Source organism: Phaethon aethereus, assembly GCF_964289735.1.
Source record: "Phaethon aethereus genome assembly, chromosome: 2".
In the NCBI taxonomy this organism is placed as follows: Eukaryota; Metazoa; Chordata; class Aves; order Phaethontiformes; family Phaethontidae; genus Phaethon; species Phaethon aethereus.
In genome coordinates, this window is record NC_138582.1 from 51353264 (window position 1) to 51376100 (window position 22837).

At 37.7% G+C, this 22837-nt stretch overlaps 1 protein-coding gene across 1 annotated transcript in view; it reads left to right on the forward strand.

The window, feature by feature from the left end:
• Window positions 1-22418, forward strand: part of CDH2 (cadherin 2) — a 119253-nt gene extending 96835 nt beyond the window's left edge. The window contains exons 12-16 of the mRNA XM_081996546.1: window positions 755-988; window positions 1317-1550; window positions 3282-3421; window positions 14706-14870; window positions 22148-22418. Coding sequence (XP_081852672.1) covers window positions 755-988; window positions 1317-1550; window positions 3282-3421; window positions 14706-14870; window positions 22148-22354 — 980 coding nt within the window. The 3' untranslated portion in view covers window positions 22355-22418. The remainder of the gene's footprint in view (window positions 1-754; window positions 989-1316; window positions 1551-3281; window positions 3422-14705; window positions 14871-22147) is intronic.
• The last annotated feature ends 419 nt before the right edge of the window (window positions 22419-22837 follow it).

Below are 22837 nucleotides of genomic sequence, written 5' to 3' on the forward strand. Positions count from 1 at the left end.
AGGAATGTTCTCGCATTAGAAGGGAAAACTGAAACACTGGGGCTATTTACTTCGGAGAGAAGACAAATGGTAAAATTTTGTGAACCGATACCGTGTAACAAAGCTAGATCAACTATTTCTATCCTTCTGGCTCTGTTCTGGAGAACAAAATTAAATGGAACTGGAAGATTATGGATGGGTGGGGGGAGTGTGGAATGGGAACCATTGCTAATTATACTGAGAAATTCAGTGCCACACATTCACATAAATGTGTGACTTTAGCAAAGCTTACAGAAGCATCACACATTCAGTACGGATAGCAAGAATGTCTAGACAAAACATGCTAAAAGTCAGTATTAGAAAGACTTTCAACAGCACACTTGTGGTAAAGGGTGTTCATAAGTCTTCAAACTTACAGAATAATTTCTCCAGAGGATAAACTATCCCACTTTTGCACCTCTTTCTTTCAAGCATTTGATGTGGACTGTCTCTAGAGAGGAACTGGCTGTTTAGTCAGTAAAGTAGTTGAGTCTCTGATCTGTGGATCTGCAGTTATTTGCTGATTTTTGCTAAGTAGGACAGTTTTTCTGAAGACAGAACTACATAAGAATTTGTGTTAGCAGGTGCAGTGACAGTGTTAGATTGGCTTGGTAAAGACAGAATCCCAAAACTGAGGTGAACACATGTATGTGATAATTTGCGAAGTGTTGGTATAGCTTCAGTTAAGTAACTTTCCAATTGGAAACAGGTTCAATACCATTTTCTTTTCTTTAAGGAATCCCCCCGATGAGCGGAACTGGCACACTTCAGATATACCTGCTGGACATCAATGATAATGCCCCCCAAGTGAATCCGAAAGAAGCTACGACTTGTGAAACACTACAGCCTAACGCTATTAACATCACTGCTGTAGACCCTGACATAGATCCAAATGCAGGCCCTTTTGCCTTTGAACTGCCTGACACACCTGCTAGTATTAAGAGGAATTGGACTATTGTCCGAATCAGTGGTAAATAACGTTACAGAAATCTTAATAATTTTAAAGAAACTATTGCATATGCTTTTCTGTATTTTACTTTAGTGTTATTTCACAACGTACATGAATTTGGTTAATATGAATAGAAAAGCACCATAGTGTAAGTTCCCCAAAGAACAAGAAATTTTAAGAAAGAAAAGATGTTCACAGTAATAAAGAAGTCTGTTATCCTGAGCGTCACGTAGTGGGTTGAACAATAAGTTAATGCAGAGCTCAAAGATGAGCCATTTTTGCCAGTACTGTTTTAAACTCACATGAGCAGTACATTACTTGTTAACAAGTGCCTTATTTTCACACACAGGTGATCACGCCCAGCTCTCTTTAAGGATCAGGTTCCTGGAGGCTGGTATCTACGATGTACCCATAGTAATTACAGATTCTGGAAATCCACATGCATCTAGCACTTCTGTGCTGAAAGTGAAAGTTTGCCAATGTGACATAAACGGAGACTGCACTGATGTTGACCGGATTGTTGGCGCAGGGCTGGGAACTGGTGCCATCATTGCAATTCTGCTTTGTATCATCATCCTGCTCAGTGAGTAAATAAATCTCTTAACTCTTTTGTTTTGCAAGTACCATCTTATGTTTTAGTCCTGTTTACCCTGACAAAGAAGGGGGAGTGATTAAAGAATCAAGTCCAAGAATTGTTGCTGCTTAGATTAATGTCTTGGACAAGTATGAAAGCTTCCTGATGGTAAAAGATTAGGAGTCGTGAGACGGATCATAAATAGCACTTGCATGGCAGTCAGGCCCCACAGTGGGTTTGTGAAGGAGGTTTTCGGTCAGTGCCCATGGGCACTTGTTATGTTGCGTCAGTGAGTGACCAGGTTGAAGATGTGATTAGCCCCCAGACATCTAGTCTCTCTTGTGCTGGTGGTACTGTGTGATGTGACACCACCCACAGCGGGTAACAGTGCCTTCAAGGAGTGCTCTGGTGTTACTACTGTTGTGGTTCAGATTAATATAAGTAGGCTATTTGGAAACTAATACATCACAGCCCTTCCTATAAGGCTGGACAAGAAGGCAGCCATGCAGGAACAGAGACGCATGTGTGCGTTTAAGAATTACATAAAGCTGTGCTAGTATTTTATTTGTGTGTCATGTTCATTCAGTAATGGGAATGACTAAAGATCGTGACTTAAGTGTCTGTCCAGTGTAGTAAATTAGATGCTAGCTCTCCTACACATTATGCTTAACTGATTTCTGATTGTGGTGGAACACAAGGAAGGGATTAATCTGTTCAGAGTATACTGTGCACCAGTCCAGAACATGCAAAATGATGGAAAGTGGTAATTTAAAAAAAAAAAAAAAAAGTAGTATTTGAGCCTGGCTAAACCCATGGCTGCACACAAGCGCAGTACAATTATTTTCCTGAGACAAGATATTCTTAAAATGTTAGGAATTGAATTAACAGAGCCTTATTGAAACTATCAAATCCTTTAAGATACTCTTCATATATTGACATTCTAGGTATATTGGAATTTCTTTTATGAAAGTGGTTGTAATTGGGAAAATGTCTATTGTATTAGCAATTAATTTATCCACATTTATTCTGTTTTGTTTCTTATTTGATTTTCTTTAACAAGCTTTGGTTTGTAATTGAACAGAACAACTTGAGATTGTTGAGAATAAAGATTAAAAATACATAGCTCTAAATGCCACTGCATTTTCCTCATCTTCAATTCCTCTTGCTTCTAAACATAAATCTAAACTTAGCCAACAATATGGTCTGTTCTCGTGGACTGCTGAGCCATATGCCAAAATGGCCTAAGCTTAGTGATGTTCAAAAGTCAAATTGCTTAAATTGCATAAATTGCTATACATTCTTGAGACATAGGAGAAAAAAATATAAATAATACAGTCTCTTAAAATTCTTGGCACTACTGGAGAGATTCCCATCTGAATCCAGTAGTTTATGAAGCTTGGTCTGTCTTATTTCTTTTCATGACAAGTTTATGTTGCAGGTGTGGAATGGATTTGTGACTTACGACCTTGAATATGTGATTGATTTCCAAATCAAATTGCCTATAGTAGCCTGAATTTCAACATCTTTTGCTTAAGCTGCCTTCTATGAAATTTTTTATTTAAAAAAAAAACAAGATAAAAACTCATCCAGAACAGTCAAAGGCAGCTTTCTTTTTTCTTCCGTCTTTTTTTTTTTTTTTTTTTTACTTTCTTTAAATCTCGGTGTTAAATTTGTACGATTTTCCATGGCTTTCCTTCAGAATCGTGATGTGGTTTTGTGTCTTCCCTTTTTGCAATGTAGTTTTAGTTTTAATGTTCGTGGTATGGATGAAACGCCGTGATAAAGAGCGTCAGGCAAAGCAGCTCTTGATTGATCCAGAAGATGATGTGAGAGACAACATTCTGAAATACGATGAAGAGGGTGGTGGAGAAGAAGATCAGGTGAGGAATGATTAATAATTTTTACATACAGATTTGCACTTCACTCTGTGCTTTATCTATTTTGTTTCTGTTGACACATAGCTAATTTTTGCATTAAGTGCTGAAGGCAGTGCATGATGTTTTAAAAACCTGAAATATAACATTGCTTTCTCATGTTGATTTTTGCAGTTCCAGAAATAGCAGTTGCTTACCTTTTGGATGAGATGTAAAACCAGTATCTTGTCCACTGACAGTCACAGCATTCTGACCATATTCCAACTAAGGCTGTTTTATTTAAATGAAAATTAACATCCACTCTCATGGCAGTGTGTAAACCTTCACTCCTTGCCTGAGATCCTGTTGTACAAAATCACCGGTGCAGAGTGCCTAATACAGTTTATTCCAAATATGACCCTTTTTTGGTAGTGGGTGAATGCCTTTCTAGATACACAGTAATGTTGGCTATTGACAGATTGGCCACTACTGGGATTTCAGCTTGGAAAGTATTTATGTTTCAAGTAGCTGTCAGGGCACATCCATGTTTACTCAGATACCTTTCCAGGCAGGTGCCATATGCATTTACTCTCACGTCAGCTCTGGTTGAACCACTGCTGATATGTCAGAGGACTAGGAGTGATGCGTATATGCTAAGAATAGCTTTTTTTTCCCCCTCTCTCCAAGTTAGTGAATTTCCAAGCAGTGTGATTTCTTTCCTTCAGAGAAGGTTTATTAAGTGCTTTATGAACATCACAAACAGTAGGTTTTTCTGCAGATTATTAGTAGAAGTAAGTGTAATAATTACAAAGGGGACAGTGCATATAATAGAGCCTAAGACATTTTCCAATAAAAGGCCTTGAAAAATTAAGTGTAATTCTTCCATGTATCCTCAGTCACAGTTATCTGGCACTTAGAGTTAACTGGAAAGTGTCTCAGTTCACTGAGTGTACAGACACTTATAGCTTCCCTCTGCTTATTTGTTTTTCTGAAATTTGTGTTCCCCTTAGTAATTTCCATGCTTCCTGCATTTCCCTAAGTACTGTTCCTACTTCCTGGCTTTTCTGCGTAACTTTCTTTTTAAGCAATTTCCAAAGGAAACTTCAGTTTATGCAGTTTCGGAAAATTGCTTGTGTTACTAAATAAATTGAAGTCAACCTTTGAGTCTGTGTATGTATTCCAGTTGTTTGTACACAGATAATTTGAGTACAAAAATTGCATCCTATTTGTGCATCTGTTGTTGCATAGAGTTATAAACTTAAGAAAACATCAAGAAAACTCAGTCCTGTGACAACTAATTTTGCAGTTCACATATCCCCAGCTCTTGTTCACCCACAATTCACTGGAGGATCTGTTCAGCAATTTTCATGTGGTTTTGATTTTTCATTATTGTCCACACAATCCTCAGGACAGAGTTGGTAAGTTGTTCATTGGGAAGTCATAGGTGATGCTAGAATAGTGTTGAGAGAGGTTATGCTGCTCATCAGAAACTTTACTCTCATTGTACACTGCTTAAAGTACTTAATAGTTTAGAAATGGTGCTGCAGTCTCTCTTCTGTCCATCTTGTGTACTGTGCTCCTCTCCAGTGAAAGCGCTAACTTTGAGCAGTATATTAGTGCAGCAGGAGGTATCATTGTGTGAATGCCATAGAGATTAACAGGATGTAAACCTTCCATAAATGCAGCCTTTTACCAGCAGTGAATAAGCGTAGTGCACACAATGAAAGGAAAGACTGTCAATGGGTGGAGTAGCAGAAAGTGGTAAGAAATGTGAAATTAGCATCATTTCTTCTCACAGTGAGCAGAGGAAGCACCTAGATGCAGAGAGGTTTAAGGGCTTTTTAGAAAATGGAATGATTTTTAGCCACACAACCCCTGCTTGCTTGCTTAAGACAAATTTTAAGGCCACTGTTGCAAATTAATTATCTTAGCTGCCAGCCACATAGTTCAGGTACACTGGTCCCTTTCTTGATTCATTGAGCAGTAGACCATAATGTCTGAGGGTCTAAAAGGTCTTTGTACACTCCAAACATAAACAAACATTGCAGGAAAAGAAGAAAAAAGCTCATACAAAGTATAACAAGCTTTTGTAACTGCTTCTGTAACAAGAGTTTTAGACCACTGTAGGCAAAAAGGGGGTAGGTTCTCCCACAGTTCCAAATTTAGGAATTTGTTCCTGTCCAGAATGGTTGAATAGAAAACACAGAATTTTCACATAGGCACTTAATTTTCTATCTACAATGAATGATGGAAATAAGTTCTGTCTTGCTTTTCAGGTAAATTATTTTATTTTGGTTGGACGTTTTGTAAAATCTAAGTTCTGCCTGTGCTTAACTAGACAATAATAGTTCCTAGGTTCATTTCTTCTTGATTCCCTCCTTGCGCCCCTCACCTCCTGTGCCCAGAGGAAAGAGGGAGGATTGTATTTGGTTGGGTTTTATTTGGTTTTGCACGCATTTTGTGTGAGATTTAAGAACTTGGAATGTTAAGCTTTTGAAATACCCCAACAAATTCCCTACAAGTAGTAATCTCATTTGTGCAAACCGTGGCTTAGCAAAATACTGTACAAGCATAGCTGTGTGCAGAACATTGTGGGCAAAAGGCATTGGCCATAAAGATCTTTGCATTTTTGTCAAAGTTAAAGTAAGCATTAAAGTGTAAAAGTTAAGGTGTTCTAAAAAAGCATGAGACTGCCATCAAAAATCTATTTTCAGAACGAGGGCTCATAGGGTAAAACTGACACTGTTCTATTAAAATCAAGAAAAATTATTTCATGTCAACCTTGCATCCACAAGTCATCGGCAAATGACAGAGGAAAATGCTCTACATCAATACTAACTTTTTATGGTGCACTCTCCCCAAAATTAGCAGGATTGATTGAACAAGCAGTTTTGGTAGAAGGCAGTGCACAAGGTGACTCAGAAGCACAGAACTGTCCAACCCAGGGGGCATCTCATGCAGCAAAACAGAAGGGAATGCTCAAAGCTTCATGTGAATCTCAGCGAAACTAATATTTTAAAAGCTTCAGATATTTTCATAATCTGCATCTTCTAAAATTACTTACTTCTGTTTATAGCAAGCAAATTACTTAGGCCTTTTTAAAATCACCTGCTTTTCTGGATAAATATTTGAAGATTTACCCTATGTGGCCTCATATTTTTCTTGTTTATTCCAGATGTTTAAGTGACTTGAAGATATGGCTGTTAGGGCTTGAAAATAATTGATGGAACCTAGGACTCTTTGCATCCTGAACCAAACTACTTTTAGAACCTTTGGTTTTGTTCTTGGAGTGATTTATTTATTTAGGAGGGTTTATTTATTTATTTGGAAGCTATGCAGTTGGGTTCCTTAGCTGCCAGGGCAGACACAGAAACTCCTAAAGCATGCTCAGCATGTTGCTTTCCAACTCTTTGTACCCGCTACCAGAGTAATGTCTCGCGCCACAAAGTTGGTGAGTTCCGAAAACCAGTGAGTTCCTCTGAGTCATAGCAACTGTCAATAAGGTGGGATTCCTGCTTGGTTTTCTTCCCCCCCCCAGCCTGTGCTAGCATTTCCAAGGAATTATGATGTGAAGTCTTGTCGTAAAAGAGCAGTTTACTCCGTTGTGAAGGTCTCCTGTTAATCCCATCTGAGGCCATCTTGGCCTGCTTCATTCACTCTGACAGACTGAATGCTTGTAAAGAAAATTTAGGTTCTTGAATGATTCATAGTCTTCCTCTAGCCTGACATGATGTACACCAGGTTGTGTGATCTCCACAGCAGTAGAGAAATATGCTTTTAATTCCCTAAGCCAGAAAAGCTCTTGAGTTGTAGGTCATCACTGAAGTCCGCCTGGTCCTCACTGAATGTTGTCAACACTGGAAATGTTCTGGACTTCTTTTGCCTAAACTTCTGCTTCTCAAAAATGTGGTCTGAAAAACTGGCTCTGAAAGCTGCACAGCACTCCTGTCGTTCCAGGCAAAAACATCTTTTCCTGGTGTCGGGAAAGATCGCAGTACTAGCAGAAGCTGGGGACAAGGGAGGAAGGAGACGGGGCAGAGGTATTCCAGATAGAAAGTCCATGATTTTTCTCGGGATTTTGTATAATATTTTCTGGTTTTAACAATTTAGCTACCTGACTTAGAGGAGCTGGGCTGTGACAGCCTTTGAGTCAGTATCATTCCATAGAAGTCAGTGGGACTGGTTTGGTTACTGGTTTGGGGAAGGGGTAAGTGTTCTGGGATTTTTTTGTTTTGCTTCGGGGTGGGTTTTTTTTTAATTCCATCTGAATGTTTAACCCAGCAGTTGACAGGGGACGACACACACACTATAGCTTGCTGTATTCTGAAACAGATGTGCCTAGTTCAGGTGTTACGAAGTAGTGATTGTCTTGATTATTAATGGTAGTCATTTAGCAAACGGGAGGTGTGAGGTACAAATGAGGAGTATTGTCCCCCCTTATGATGTGTTCTCAACTTGTAATACTGTTCCCAGTTCTGAATGTCAAAACTTCATGCTGGCTGAGTGCTAAAGGACTTAGCACACATCTGCAGCATTGTTCACGCCCAAGCAGATCACAGCAGATCACAGATCACTGCTAATTTGTTTTTATCGCGTATCTCAGGCCATTCGTGTAATTTACATCGAAGCAGTGGGTGCTCGATTGGGATACATGCAGCATATGTCAACCTGATAACTGTGATACATATTTTTTCCATTTAATTGCTTTTGTATACATCTCATTGGCCAAGATGATCCTCTCATCTCCTTTGAGTCAATTTCTATAGTGTTTTCTAGTACTACGAGAATTTTAGTGGTACTTGTTCATGCAGACGGTGCAACTGAAGCAAGTTGCCCGAGCAAGTGGGTGGCATGCTTTGCAAGTATTGCAGATCAGATGGTTTGAACCTGTATTTTAATTTTGCCCTCAGATCTCTTCAGCACAAGAGTCTCTAATGCAATGATTTTAGCATTATTCCAAGTAGTATTCTTCGTAAGGATTCTGCTTGTTCCTTCCTACATTGCGTTTTCTTACAAGCGTATTCAGACGTTAGTCAATAGCTTGCTTTTTGTCATGTTTTATTACACGTTTATATAGAGAAAGAAAATAGTACCATTTGTTTTAAAGGTGATAATAGCTTTTTAAAAAATAATGGTTTATTTTATGTGTACAGGATCTAAATTCTAAACAGAAATTGCTCCTTTATAGGAGTAGCTTTATTCCAGCTTTTGTGTGTCATTACTCAATTAGTTTTTAACCAATCCTATGGATTTTGGGGTTTTTTTTCTTTTTGTCATAACTTTCTGTATGCCTGCATTTTAAGATTACATTGATCTCATGTGCTGGATCTTGTCATAACTTGTATTGCAAATGTAGCAATGGTCCTTACCTACTTGATGAACTTTATAAATCTATTTGATTATATTTTATTTTCACCACCCTATCTGAGTGCTACTCAGATTATTTACTCGCACTTTCTAACCTTTATTTTGTATTGCATCAAGATTGGAGCATATTTTATGTTTAGAAATTTTAATAATAATGAATGAAATAACTGTTGCTAAGATATCCCTAGGAATATATTAGAAGGTAGTTATTTTGGGGATTGTGTTTGCTTACTAAGACATTACCTTCATTTTTTTTTGAATGAGTGACTCATGCAGCGCTCCTGTATAGGAATTACTGTCATTCCTTGGTGCATCTTTGTTTCATCATATGAAAAGTAATGCTTCCATAATTCCATTACAAAATTGTTTCGTGTTTTATTTTATCCTATCTAGAACCTACACCTGTCACTGTGTTTTATCTGCAGCTAGAGTTTAACTTTCACCTTTTTTTATTACTAAAAAAGATAAGCTAGCTTCTTGGTTATCTCAAAAATTATTAACTTGTAACACTCCAGATGCATCTATAATAAAAACAAAGCGGAAAAGCAATATGGCAGAGAGTAATCAGAAAGTGAGTGGCAAATAAAGAGCAACTGTTAGCAGAGACGTTTTACCTAGCCTCTCACCTGCAGCTTACGTCTAGTCAGTCCTCTGTGCTTTGCTTTTTCTGGAGTCCCTTTATTTCAGCAGATGTAAGATTTAGGGCAGGTTGGAGCATTTTGCAGAACTCGAGCAATATTTTATGTGCAAATTTTTCATAATTTTTAAGGGTGATGTTTGGGGGTAGAACGGTAAGATACAGCAGGATTGGTTTTCACTTCTTTTTTTCTTTGGTTTTAAAAGACCTTGGCAGATTGGAACCTTCAGCTGTGTAAAATATTTCTTCCCCTGCTTCTCCATCCCGTTTCTCTGTTGTGCTTCTCCATCCCATTTCTCTATTGGAGTAGACAGTAATTGTCTTTGGAACACAAAGGCAAAGCAGAACATGTGTTTTATTCATAGGTACTTCAAGTGATAGTTTGCTCTATTCCCTTAAGCCAACAGTAAAATTTGGTTTACACTAAGGCACCATCCTGTAAAAGGGATGGGTGAAATGCAAACTTTGTCCAATGCTGCTTTACTTTCAATGCACTTAGACCACTGCAACTGACTTTGTTCAGTGAATGGCACTTACAGTCCTCATTGTGAAGTTAAGTGATCTGGTGACAATTAAATTGATTATTCCTTGCGTGGGGATAGATCTGAACTTCCCCATTTCTTTGTAAAGGCTTCATCCTTTGAAAATGAGAAACGAGTAGTGTTTTTGTTATACTGGTCATATGTCCAGGCCTGTATTCATGCATAGCCAAAACTTAATTCTGTACAAGGTAAAAAAAAAACAAGTCATCCCTAAAAGTGTATAACACCGTCTAATGAATGGCCAGGAAATATACTCAGAACTCTGAGGTAACAGAGAAGCCATATTCATAAATCATTAATGAATATGTCAAGTCAGGTTGCATGTACTAGGATATGTCACTGTTAGTGTTAGAGAAAACAGTAGTTGAAAGCTCAATTTAGATGTAATATATTCCAATATTTTTCAGAGTTTTCTTATCTGGAAAAAAGCCAGTCCCATCTATGCATAGCAATTTATAGTTGCAGTAAGTTGTGGTTTGATTCTGTTGTTTGCAGTTCTGCTTTATAATGTTCCAGTATGCATTCATATAAAGCAGGCCCAGTTACTGTAAAAATTTTTACTTTGTTAAGTTTTTGCCAAGAACTTGAGTAAATCTTCTAAAATGCAAACACAACCAGAACAGCTAATCCAGGAGAAAAAAAAAATAGTTTTATAAAACTAGAAGCTTTTATAAAACTAGAAGCTTCTGGGAAACTTTCTTTCCTGGCCTATCCTCCCCCCCCTTTTTTTTTTTTTTCTTTAGGGATTGTAGAATCTGGTAACTGTCAGTCAGAAAGCAAGGTACTTCTTAAAAAAAATCTCTCCTACTACCATAACTGATGACTGCTCTATGAGGGATTATTACTTAAGTGCTGTTAAATGACCTTGCACAAGAGGAAGTTGTTTAAGGGAGGAGATTTTGGAAGCTGCATTATCTTGTTTCCCTGTAAATCAGTGATTACTGGGGAATATAAAATGGCGTTTTCTTCTATTCTGGATGTTTCTTCTGTTCAAGTTGAGATACTTGGACTGTGCTTCCAACTACTGTGTAGCTGTTCTTAAAGAAGTGCTTTTTGGAGTTTTGGACACTTCTGCCTACACATCTGGTAAGGTGGTTAATTTATTGGGCTTGGCTAGCTGGTTTTGACGTTTCGCACTGTCTCACTGGGATCTCACATTTCAGGAATGTGAGGTGGGAGGTAGTAATGGTGTAAGTCTTTGCTTAAAGCTGTCTGGAACTAAGAGAATAGCTAATAAGGTCAATGTAATCAGCTTAGAGGGGAGGGAGTTGCTGGAATTTCATGGGGTATTTCTGAGGTTGTTTAATTTCACAAGATGCAACGTCTGATAAAATGCCCTTTTAGTACATGGTGACTTTATTTTCATTCTTAAAACAAAAGCAAATCAAAACCAGAATTTTTTCTGCTTCAATACAGATGTCAAGGAATTTTCATCAAGAGCAAATAGTGATGCCAGAACCAAAAAGACAGAAGTGCTGGTGGTTACATCGAGAGAGTTATAGTGATAAAGCATTAAGATTGTCATCTCTTTAACCACCAGTTATCTGAAAGGTAGCTGTATTGTCTCATCCAGTGATATCAGACCCCTTTATAAACAAGGGGAAAGACAAGGGATCATTCAGCTTGCTTCACTTAGATCCTTGTCATAGAATGGGTGGTTTCCATTTCCCTGTTGACTGTAGACTTGGACAATCAGACTAGTCTAAATTTCTGGTTTCTAAAGGCCTGAGATTTTGCTAAATGCAAAGTGGGAGCAAACGTAGCATGTTTTAGTGACCTTCCAATGGAAAAAAAACTAATACTAGATTCTCCCGTCCGTCAACAATATAAACTTGCCCAGAAGTTTGAGGAGAAAAACTTCAAATCTTCTGTTTAGATTTGCTTAAATCCAAACTGAAGGAAGGGAAAGAGGTATTTGTTCAAAAATTGCTGGAGTTAGGGCTAAACAGCATAAATAAGTAAATAAATACCTCTGACAAAAATTGGCCGCCGTGTGAATTAGATGCTCACAACTTTTGCTCAAGTATGTTCCCAGTGGAGGGCCTAATCCTGTTCCTCCTTAGTCCCTCAGCAGATTGTAATTATGAACAGGTTACATGGAAAAAGACTGGAGCAAAGACAAAACATTGTTGACTTGTGGCCCTGAAATTAAGAGTAAAAATAATGACCCAGAATGTTGCTCCAAGCTGGCTGTCCCCAACCTACCCCAGCACATTGTCATCTCTCTCTGATATGTCATAGTTTTACATTTAACTGTCACTTCTGCAATTAACTATCTTAACAAACTCTGCTTGAGACTAACCTTAAAGTCTGTTCAGGAGCTTTAGGTAATACATGAAAAATTTACCCATTTTTCTAGCTGTGAATGCAGCATTGAGCGAAGAGATGGAATTTCAGCAGCCCTAAACAGCTTATGCCGTGGCTCTTTAAAACATTTTTCTTACTTTTACTTTGCAATAATTGAGTAGAGTTGACTTTAGACAGAACGTTAAAACAGCTGGAGTCATTGCATGATGCTGTGTTTGTACTGCACTAAGCCAGTTTGGGGAGATGGTGGATGACGTGCCATCCCTGACTGATGCACAGTTAGTATTGATTTTAATGATACGAGAGATTTGAGAGTCTGTGGTAATAAGCACAATGGATCTTCTCTTCCTGTCCAGACACTAATAGACCTGCAAAATAAATTTCTTCTGATAAAAGGCTAGATGGCAGTGTTATAAATTACCCTAGAAAAGAAAACTGAAGTGGGAGTCCACATAAGGACGCATTCTGCACTGATGTTGCCTTGCGGATGGCAATCTTTGCTGTCTTTTTAGCTGTAAAGCCTGGAGATGTCTCAAACTATACATACCCACAAGAGGATGGCCTTAGATGTGAAGATACTAGACTGACTGACTTGATTCATATTGCATGTATGACCATTGATCAGAAAGAAGTGTATGCATATGTGAGTGGGTAGAAAAAACATTTTATAAAACTGAGATGACCAGAGAGGCTTTCCTGATTTTAATATATTTTTATTTAACCGTGCCTGTTTGACTTCCTCCATAATTAAATGCTTAGTATATTTAAAAAAAATATTTTTCATTTCCCTCTATTGGTGTTTTCCACCTTTATCTTTTATGTAGGTATGAAAATCACTCGTGTTATATAATTATAAATTCTAAAAAGTACATTCTTCTCTGTTTAATAGGATTTTCTGATAGCATGTCTCTAAACTATTTTGATTTATTTTATGTAATAAAAGGGGAAAGGATAAAAAGTTTGTTTCTGTTTACTTTTCTTCAATTCATACCACTTCACGAAGATCACTTATTTTTCTGTTTGGTACATGAAGAACTGAAGGGTAGAAGTTACAGCTGTGCCCCAAGGAACTTGTAATCTAATTAAAGCACATGAAACTGCATTCTCAGATCTCAGTGGAGCTGTTCCACCTTTTTTGACTATATATTTGTGTGCAGTCAACTGAGGATCTGAGTAACAAATTGGAAGTTGTAGTGGATTTGGTAGTCAGTTACAGTTCTCACAACAAACTACCTTCACTGCTGTCAACAGACCTCTCCTCCTGTTTAAAAGTCTGGTTTTGGGGTCACAGTAGGTAATAGTCTCAAAAAGGACCTACGTCCTGTGAGGTGACAGCAGAAGTAAATCCTTGCATTCCTTCCTTTAGGAGCCAGTTAGGAACCAATGAAAATATAATTGTCTGAACAGACAGTTTCCAGCAAATTGAGTTTATAAGTAACTGTTGAAAAATAAAGACTGATGGTAAAGGAGCTTATTTAAGGATGCCCCTCAACTACTTGGATTATTTGTGAGCCAGGGTATCTGGCATACTGTGGAGTTGGCATGAGCCCCAGTCTACTGGTAGTTCATCAGTGGCTTTAGTTTAAGCTTTTAAGACCAGTTCGTTATTCTGCCTTTTTACCAGTGCCTTGTGCAAAGGCATCCTAGAGCATGACTACCTTTTAGACATGACAACAGTGAGGTTAATGACGATGCTGAAATGCCTCACACTGTACAAATAGTGTTCAGGCATATCTATCTTAAATGCATAAACATTCATCTAATTAAAAGTTTTATATACTTACATATTGCTTATTGGAATTCATAGTGCTATGCTAGCTTCATCAGCCTGCCAGAGTTTGAAACTGCGGCATCAAGTACGTAATGAACAGATCCATGAGTAATCTTTAGAGAGTGCTTAGAATTAAGGCAAAATCTGAGGAGCTTTGTACTTCTTATGACATTTTTCCCCCCTTTGGCTTTCATATTATGGAAGCCACACGAAATCAGCAAGGAGTCTTAAATTCATTCTTTGAAGGTGTTATAAAATGCTGCAAAGTAGTGCGCTTGCATCTTTCTCAGAATGAGAATGCCTAGCATTATTTGCTTAGAAAAATAAGAGTTGGATTTTGCGTCTTTGCTCTATGCAGTAAATCATCATTACTAGGCAAAGTGTTTAGTCTCTTAATAGTACTACTCAAATCCTTGCTTCTCAATGGAAAACTTATGAGAAGCTCTACAAATCTGATGGAATAGAATCAAAACAGTAGATTCAGGGTGTATAAATCAAATAACATCCTGTTGGTATGCAAATAACAATTGACTTATTGACTTATTCTCAGTAAGCATTACAATTCTGAAAATAGAATTTCTGGTGAAGTGACACTTTGCATTTTCCGTTTTTTCCTCCTGATGTTTCCCCCTGACAGATACTGTTTGAAATTCTCCTAACGTACTGTCTTTGTTTCATATTTTGCAGGATTATGACTTGAGCCAGCTCCAGCAGCCTGACACTGTGGAACCAGATGCCATCAAACCTGTTGGAATCAGACGTCTTGATGAAAGGCCAATCCATGCAGAACCTCAGTATCCAGTCAGATCAGCTGCTCCTCATCCTGGGGACATTGGGGACTTCATTAATGAGGTAAAGGAGAGAAAAAGTTTCCTCCTAAGATCTGATAAGCTTTTATGTTTTGTTAATTGTACTCTGCATGGGTAACTGTGATGTTTGAACATAATAACTTTTTTAAACTTACTTAGACAATTAAAATTGTCTTGCTAGATAGAAGTAAATATGTTCTTTTAAAGTGCAGACAAATTTAATTAACTCATTCAAACAGAAAGGGAAGATACATCAATTAACTTCTGTATTTTTGTACTAATTACTTTCATAATACATTATCAGCTGCAACCACAGTATCTCCAAGCAGGATTATTCTGTGGGTTCCAAGTAATAAATAGACTAACAAAATTATAGTTTAGCCTAAATTAATTTATTAATTCACAGTAATTTAATAATGGAAGAAGTTCGTTTTCATTTTCCTCATACATTGCCCTTTGAATCCAGATAATAGTGTAAGTTCAGTACCTTCAATAAGACCAAAAGAATTCCATCAAATACGATTAGTGAGCAGGGCAGCTAAATTAAATGTTATGTAAGTGCTTTTAATACTTGTCTTGTCATAGAGCTTTAAAAGTCTTTGCATGGTCTTTGATTCTTCAGTCTAATAAAGATAAATGTAAGTAGGATTCAGACTGTACCAGATTACTCACAGTTCTGGAAGAAATGCTCCAACAAATATTTGTTTCGTTATTTCATCACTGGTCAGTCTTAAATCATTGGTTTTGTAGAACTTAAGATAGAATGTGTTTCTTATGCTTTCTGTATATAGGAAAACAAATACTAACCTAAAATTTACTACTTAAAAATAAGCTATATTCTGTAGATGAATAGCAGTAGTTAATTATTTTCTCTTAATTTTCTCATATTTTCCTTGGCAATTAGAGCTGGACAGGTATTGCAGAATGGTTTTTGCAGATGTGTTTGTTATTGTTTGCTTTAAAGAAAAGTCAGGCTAATATACTGAAGTCTTCTGTGTTAGCAAGCTGCAGAAAATTGAGTTTGCTCCTTTTAAGGTATACAGCAATACAATTGTAAGAAAACTTACAGGGAGATGACTAGCAGGAAACACACAAATATTCTCAATAAGACATTGTATTTCTAGAGACTTCAGGTTTGGGGAAGAGCTGTATTAGAAAGAGATGTCTCAACAAGGAGGATTTTGGAGTGCCTTGCATTTCTAAATATTACAGTTATAATCAGTTTCTGGAAAATAGTGGAGACATGGGACAATAAAAGGCCCACGTTGTTGGCCAAGGCGGTGTGCACACAAAATTTACCTTGTGCTGCTTTATCATCTTCTAGACAATCAGAGTTTTCCATCCTATTCTCACACAGCTGTGACCAGTCACTACCCACCTGGCAGGCTGTCAGGAAGAACCCATGATCCTGATTTTTCTTGTCCTCAAAGCAGCTATCAAACTCTTACAGAGCCAAAACAAGAAATGAGTGTGATTCTCCTGGAAAGAAAGGGGCCAGGGTTTGTCCGGCCTCCTACAATTTTTAAATTACTTAGCAAGCTGTTATTGCAATACAATATTTTCAGTACATTATCACTCTTGAAGTTTATAGCATCAATGTGTATACATGGAGCTCTAGAAACAATACGTGCTGCCTTGATTTAACCCAATATATTTATATCGCAGTACGGATGAGCATGGAGTCATTTTCTTACTGCCATCTATTCTATCAGATCAATATTTCCCTTTATGCTTCCCCTTGCCAGCCACCAAAAGAGAAAGCTTCTGCCAGCTATTCTTACACAGTAGAATAATGTCAATAACGTCATTGATGCTGAAATAAAATTAACCTTGGAAATACATACGAAATTAAAGAAAACATGGCAATTTTCTTGTCTGCAAGTTAGCTCAGAATTAATTATATCCTCTGATTGAAAGGAACTACATGAGGTAGTTTCTATGTTTCGAGCATCATGTATTTAGCTTCTTTTTTTCATAAGATACTTCTTTCTTAGGGTTTTACGGCAGTGTATCATTTTATTATAGGGCATTCCACTTAACCTTCTCCTATCAGACAGTAGCCACCCAAAGGTTGTTCATGGTCTGTCTGTTTTGCCAGAAGTCTGAGCAAAATGGAGATTTTATTTCTCCAAAACAGTTTCATCTTAATTTGTGTTTTATCTTGCATGGCAAATTTGATTCTAAAAAGTCTAGGGGGGGGGGGGGGGGGCGGGCAACCAAAAAAAAGTGTCTTTCACAGTAGTATTCACTGTTACAGTTAAACTTCCAAATCAACATCATCTAGAGCATAAACATTCAGGCTGCACAGATTTTCAGACTCTCTTCAGAGTATTCCACCTGCAGTCCTGGCAAGATTATACCCAAACAAATTGCTAAGTTCCTCTCAGTTTTACTTGGAGTAAATGGAAGAAACATCTTGGGTAAAACCCATACCAGACATTTCTTAGGGCAGTTCATACAGAAGATACGCTGAGCTGTGAAAACAACATAGCAAGATAAGAAAGGACAAAATTCCTATCTCTTTGTGTCCAGCTTCAACATCATTAGGCAAAGCACTTTATTCCACTGTAACTACAAGTCGTACCATAACTTTTCCCTTGGGCAGCCCTAACCCAAACCACCTGCAAAACTAGCCCAGTCGCTAGCTGAGCAGGGAGAGGCTGCCTTTGAGTTGTCAGTACCTCGGCAGCAAAGTCTGCATTACCCCATTGGTTTGAAAATATGCAACGCTTTTGGAGATCAATCTGGTCTTTTGGAGGACTTGGCCCTATTCCCAGAGACGCTGATCAGCATGATCCGTTGGGGTCCCACATGAGCAGGAATTAATTATTAATTAATTTGTTGAAAGCTCACCAGCACCTCAGACACACAGCCAGCATTGTTCACATTAGCCTCTGAATTACTCAAACCTTTGACAAAAAAGAACTATAGGTCATTGATTTCAGATATTGGAGGATTTAGCTACCATCGCTGAGCAAGCATGGGATATTTTTTTTCCTTCCTTCTTTTATTACAGAGCCATAGAAACAAAAAGTAAAAAAGACCAAGTTGGTCATTGTGTTTCTTTCCTTTTGGCAGTACTCCTGTTTCTTCTCATATATTAGTTTCTAGCTGTCATCTACTTAACTCAATGAGACGTACATAAGTATGAGTATTTTGTAGTGTTCGAATGACTTCAGTTGAAAAACAAGTTACAAGTATGATAAAAACTTCAAATATTTTTATAACACTTACAAAGTTAAGATAATGCGTACAGAGCTATGAACTTTCTAAAATAAGAAGGTTCCCGAGGTGCCTTATAATCAAAATATGTTGTGCAGGCATAAGCTAAATGACCTTGGGGACTTTCTTGTTTTGTCTGTTTCAATGGATAGATGAATCTCTAGTTTAAGGAGGGAAGGGAAAAAACTTTTTCTTCCAGTCCACTGTACAAACAAGTCAGTGGAATAAGTCATGTGTTATTAAGAATCCTCTGTAGACATTGTTTTCCATTTTGAGCCTTTTAAAACATAACCTGCAGAGTGTGGGCATAATTAACACTTAGAATAGTCAGGATTTGCAGGACAGTATAAATTAGGCCTGTTTGAAGTAGCTTTGTTAATCCTGTTTTCACGAACCACCTATGCTGTCCCTAGAAATCTTAAACAAATTATATTGTGGTGGAGAGTTTGTGGCTAAGAATATATTTCTAATCAATAGAGGACATAGCCTGAGGTAAATTAAATTTAAATTACAAACTAAAGGTCTTATCCCATGAGGACATGGAGGACCCTCAATTCATTCTTAGTAAATGGTTATCAATACAGTGCACGTCCAAGCAGAATAGGGTCCCTCAATGTTTTCTCTTTCATCTTGTCAAGTAAATAAGTGGTTCCAGTTTTACAGTTTTTTGTATTTCCCTGTAGTGCTCTGTTCTTCCTTTCCTTCTCATCAAAAGTCTGATGAATCTGATTAAGTAGTAGGATTAATGAAAATAAAAGCATTAGATTTTGTAATGTTTCATGTTAGTTCAAGATAGTGAGGGTTTTGCTTTTCCCTCGATTTGAGACAAATTGAAAATGCTACACATGCTAAGGAAAGTATAATTTTGGGTTACCATTGTTCCTCAGTCAAAGCACTGTAGTTTCTCCTCTTCTGCCCCTTATATCCTCCTTAATGAAAGTTGCCATAACACATATGAAAAAGGAAGAGGAAAAAAATGAGATTGCCACTCAGTCTGTCCTAGGTCTCAAGGTGACCTTTGTATTGCCGTGGTTCTTTGGTGACTGCTTCTTGGGCATTGATAGTATAGCAAATGCAATGAAATGGGGCTTCATTGACTATCTCCCAGCAGCACCACCTGGTCCCAAGTATGTGCCCCAGCACAACTCTGTTGTTGAGTAAGCTTCTCTATCTAGTAAAAACTTCAGGTTTTTAGATCAGGAAACTGTAAACTAAGTAACTATAACAACTTTGCTGAGATTCTTGAACGCATCTGGGAAAAACTAAGAGATCTCTTCAGAAGCAGTTGACAACACTATGGCAGCAAAAGCAGCAGAACCAATTCTTGGCAGCCATTTCTTGCCTTTGTAATTGTGCCAGTATGGTAGGTTGAGGTACCACCCACCGAAAGGGATGGTATAATAAGCAAAAAAGGTGGCAATACTGAAACCAAAGGGAGCTTCATAAGCCAGTTTCACTGCCAAAGCTGACATCCGGTAACTCCAGCTTCAGACATGCTGTAGAACTCAACAGCAAAGTGGAGCAGTGCACTGGGGTAGGTTCAGAGAATATGCTTAGCAGAGGGAAAGTGAAAAAACTACAGTATTTCTTTTTCATTTTAATATGTAACTTGGCACACAAATACAGTGGAAAACTTGGTTGTTGTTTGAAGAGTTAGAGTCTAAGTTCAGTCATTATACTATGAATCTGAGGAATTTTTAACCAGAAGATAGGTGCAAATATCAGTGTAACTTGGGCTGTGCAGTTGAGTCAATACCTCCATAATATGGCCTGTAGCTATGTTCTCGGAATTAAGTGGATTACACAGTAAGCAGAACCTTTGGAACAGTGAATTTGTTAGTGAGATGCTATCTTGTAAGTCACTAGCTCAAAAACAGTTTTCTTTTTAAATGCTATCATGATACCAGCAGCAAATTGCAAAAAATCCAACTTTCCCTTTGGAGAAAAAGGTGGAAAGAGGCTGCCTGCCATCTTGCCATGGGTGACTGAATAGGTATCAGAATTTCTGCAATGATGTAGGAAAATGGCTTGTTCACTGATTTTTAATAAATCAGTATCTCATGGTTGGCTGGCTGTTACTAGGCAGAACTGCAGGGAAATTTCTTCTCCAAGACTGCTTTCTAAATGACTTTTACACACGGATACTGGGGATTTATACCGCAGCACTCCTTAAGCTCAAGTGGTATTTATTCTCATTCCCTATCCCCTGTCTTTGAAAAACATGGGTGTCTGTCACCCCAGGCAGTCTTAAGGGGAGGTATAAACACTATAAAGCCAGTTACTGCCTAAGAAGTAAAGTTGCATTTCTGCTTCAGTAGCAGAAATTGAGAGAAAACCTTAAAACTGTTTCCAACTCTGAAGTTGGATAAAGGAAGTCTTCCAACACTCGCTATTGCCTTTTCAGAATCTCAGATCTTTTGTCCTTATTATGGCCATCAGGATGGAAAACTCCAAAGAGAAAGATAACAAGCATCACCAATTATTCTTACCAGATAATTCAAAATTGCGCTTGAAATGCAGGCTATTAATAATCTTCTTGATGTTGTTATACCACATGAAATGATCATTTTAAGTCCAAAATGTGTTCTTGATTAGAGGTCATTAGTTTGATAAATATGCTGGGCCTTTCCACCACTGATCTGCAAAATTATTTTAGTTTTTTTTAACACTTCTGAATGATTTTAGATAGGCAGTGAAGAATCAGGATTCTCTTCTACCTTATCAGTGCCATATGCTTCAATTAATGGGTTTAGCTCTATACATATTTCTAGAAGAAAAACCAACATCCATATCCATTATGTTACATGTAGACTAAGCACAATTGAGAGTAAAACATACTTTTCTAAAAATAGAATATCTTAAATAATTCGAAGGAGGCACACTCAAGTCTTCAAATAATTAGGAGTATAATAAAGCCATTCTTTAAATAAATAAGCATTAAAAATAAAACCAGCACAAATAGCACTGGTTAAAATTAACAGTAGGCAATTTAAAATCTTAGCTCAGCCTTATAGAATTCTGGAAGATACATTATCCCTTGTCAGTGACTGCCAGAGTAGATCCTATTCAAAGTGGAAGATCTTGAAAAAGCATCGCTAATCCTGTGGAAGAAACTGCAAGGTTGAAAAATCCAAAATACAAGAGGGCTTTTAACTTCAGGCTTCAGCCTTTTATATTCAACTTGTAATTCTTCCCAGGATAAGCACAGAGCAATCGTCTCCTATTCTAAAATTAAACTCACTGTTTAGATTTGGACCTGTGTAAGAAAACGGGCAGGGAGGAGACTTTTCTCTGGAATAAGTGTGGTTCTTTCCCTACTTTTCTCTTGTTCAGTTTGTTTTGGTTTTAACTTGGGTTATTCAGCTCTAGAAAGTAGAAATTTAAAACTACTGAAGACCTGGTATTTGTGTGTTCATAACTTGAATACTTTGAAATGAGGAAACAAAAGTTATTATAATCATGTATTTAGTTTTAATGTCACTCTGTGTGTGTGTATTTTCTGAAGAGCAAGTGGAATCTTATGGGTGGTTATAGCAAAGCTCATAATGCTTAAGCCAAGATACTGTATCTTTTTCTCACAGCAGCCTACAGAGGTACATTAATTTTACAGAACTAAATATGGCTTTTGGCACATGCAGGTGGACTGCAGGCCAGCAATGTCAATGGATATGTTACCGGCCATGTGAGATGGCTGTTAAAGTGAATCTTTGCAAATACGCCTATTTCTCCTTCCCCATCTGTCTGTTCAAGCCGTCCCGTATTGCTCATGCCACATGAGCTCTGTGTAGCTCTGAAACTGTGTATTTATTAGCATCGGTCCTAGTGCTGTGATGTTCTCTTAAGGTTCTATTAAAACTGGATTTGCAGCTACATTCAAAATGTCCAGTGCTGTAATGCTGGAAACCTGGCCATTCCAAAATGAATTGAAAAAAGTTCTTGCTGGAGTTACAGAGACATGAATCCTGTTTTGAATTGGATTGCAGAAGAACAAGAACTTGGTTTTCTCAAGTGGCGATTGATAGATAACTGCACTGTGATATTCCTGTTTTGCCTCTCAGCTGCAGAACTTTATCTTTTTTCTCCCTCTCCTCCCTGCAGGGACTTAAAGCAGCCGACAATGACCCTACAGCCCCACCATATGACTCCCTCTTAGTCTTTGACTATGAAGGAAGTGGCTCCACTGCTGGATCCTTGAGCTCTCTTAACTCGTCAAGTAGTGGTGGTGAGCAAGACTATGACTACCTAAATGACTGGGGCCCACGTTTCAAGAAACTTGCTGATATGTATGGTGGAGGTGATGACTGAACTTCAACATGAACTTTGTTTTTGGACAAGTACAAACATTTCAACTGATATTCCCCAAAAGCATACAGAAGCTAGGCTTTAACTTTGTAGTCTACTAGCACAAGTGCTTGCTGAAGGCTTTGGCTTAGGCTGCAAACCAATTTGGGCTCCGTGGAATATCAGTGATCCAATGCTGTTTGGAAAAAAATATTGAGCTCAGTTACACTTGAATTTTACAGTACAGAAGCACTGGGATTTTATGTGCCTTTTTGTACCTTTTTCAGATCGGAATTAGTTTTATGTTTAAGGCTTTAATGGTACTGATTTATGAAATGATGCATTAAAGAGACAAAATATGTTGGGGTGGGGAGGAGTAAGGTGAAACACAATATGCTTCAACATGCTTTTGTTACATCGCATTGCTTTTATTAAAATAAGGAGATTAAAAATAAACAGAAAAAAATCCTCATGGAACAATTTTATTATCTGGGAGAGAAGACCATG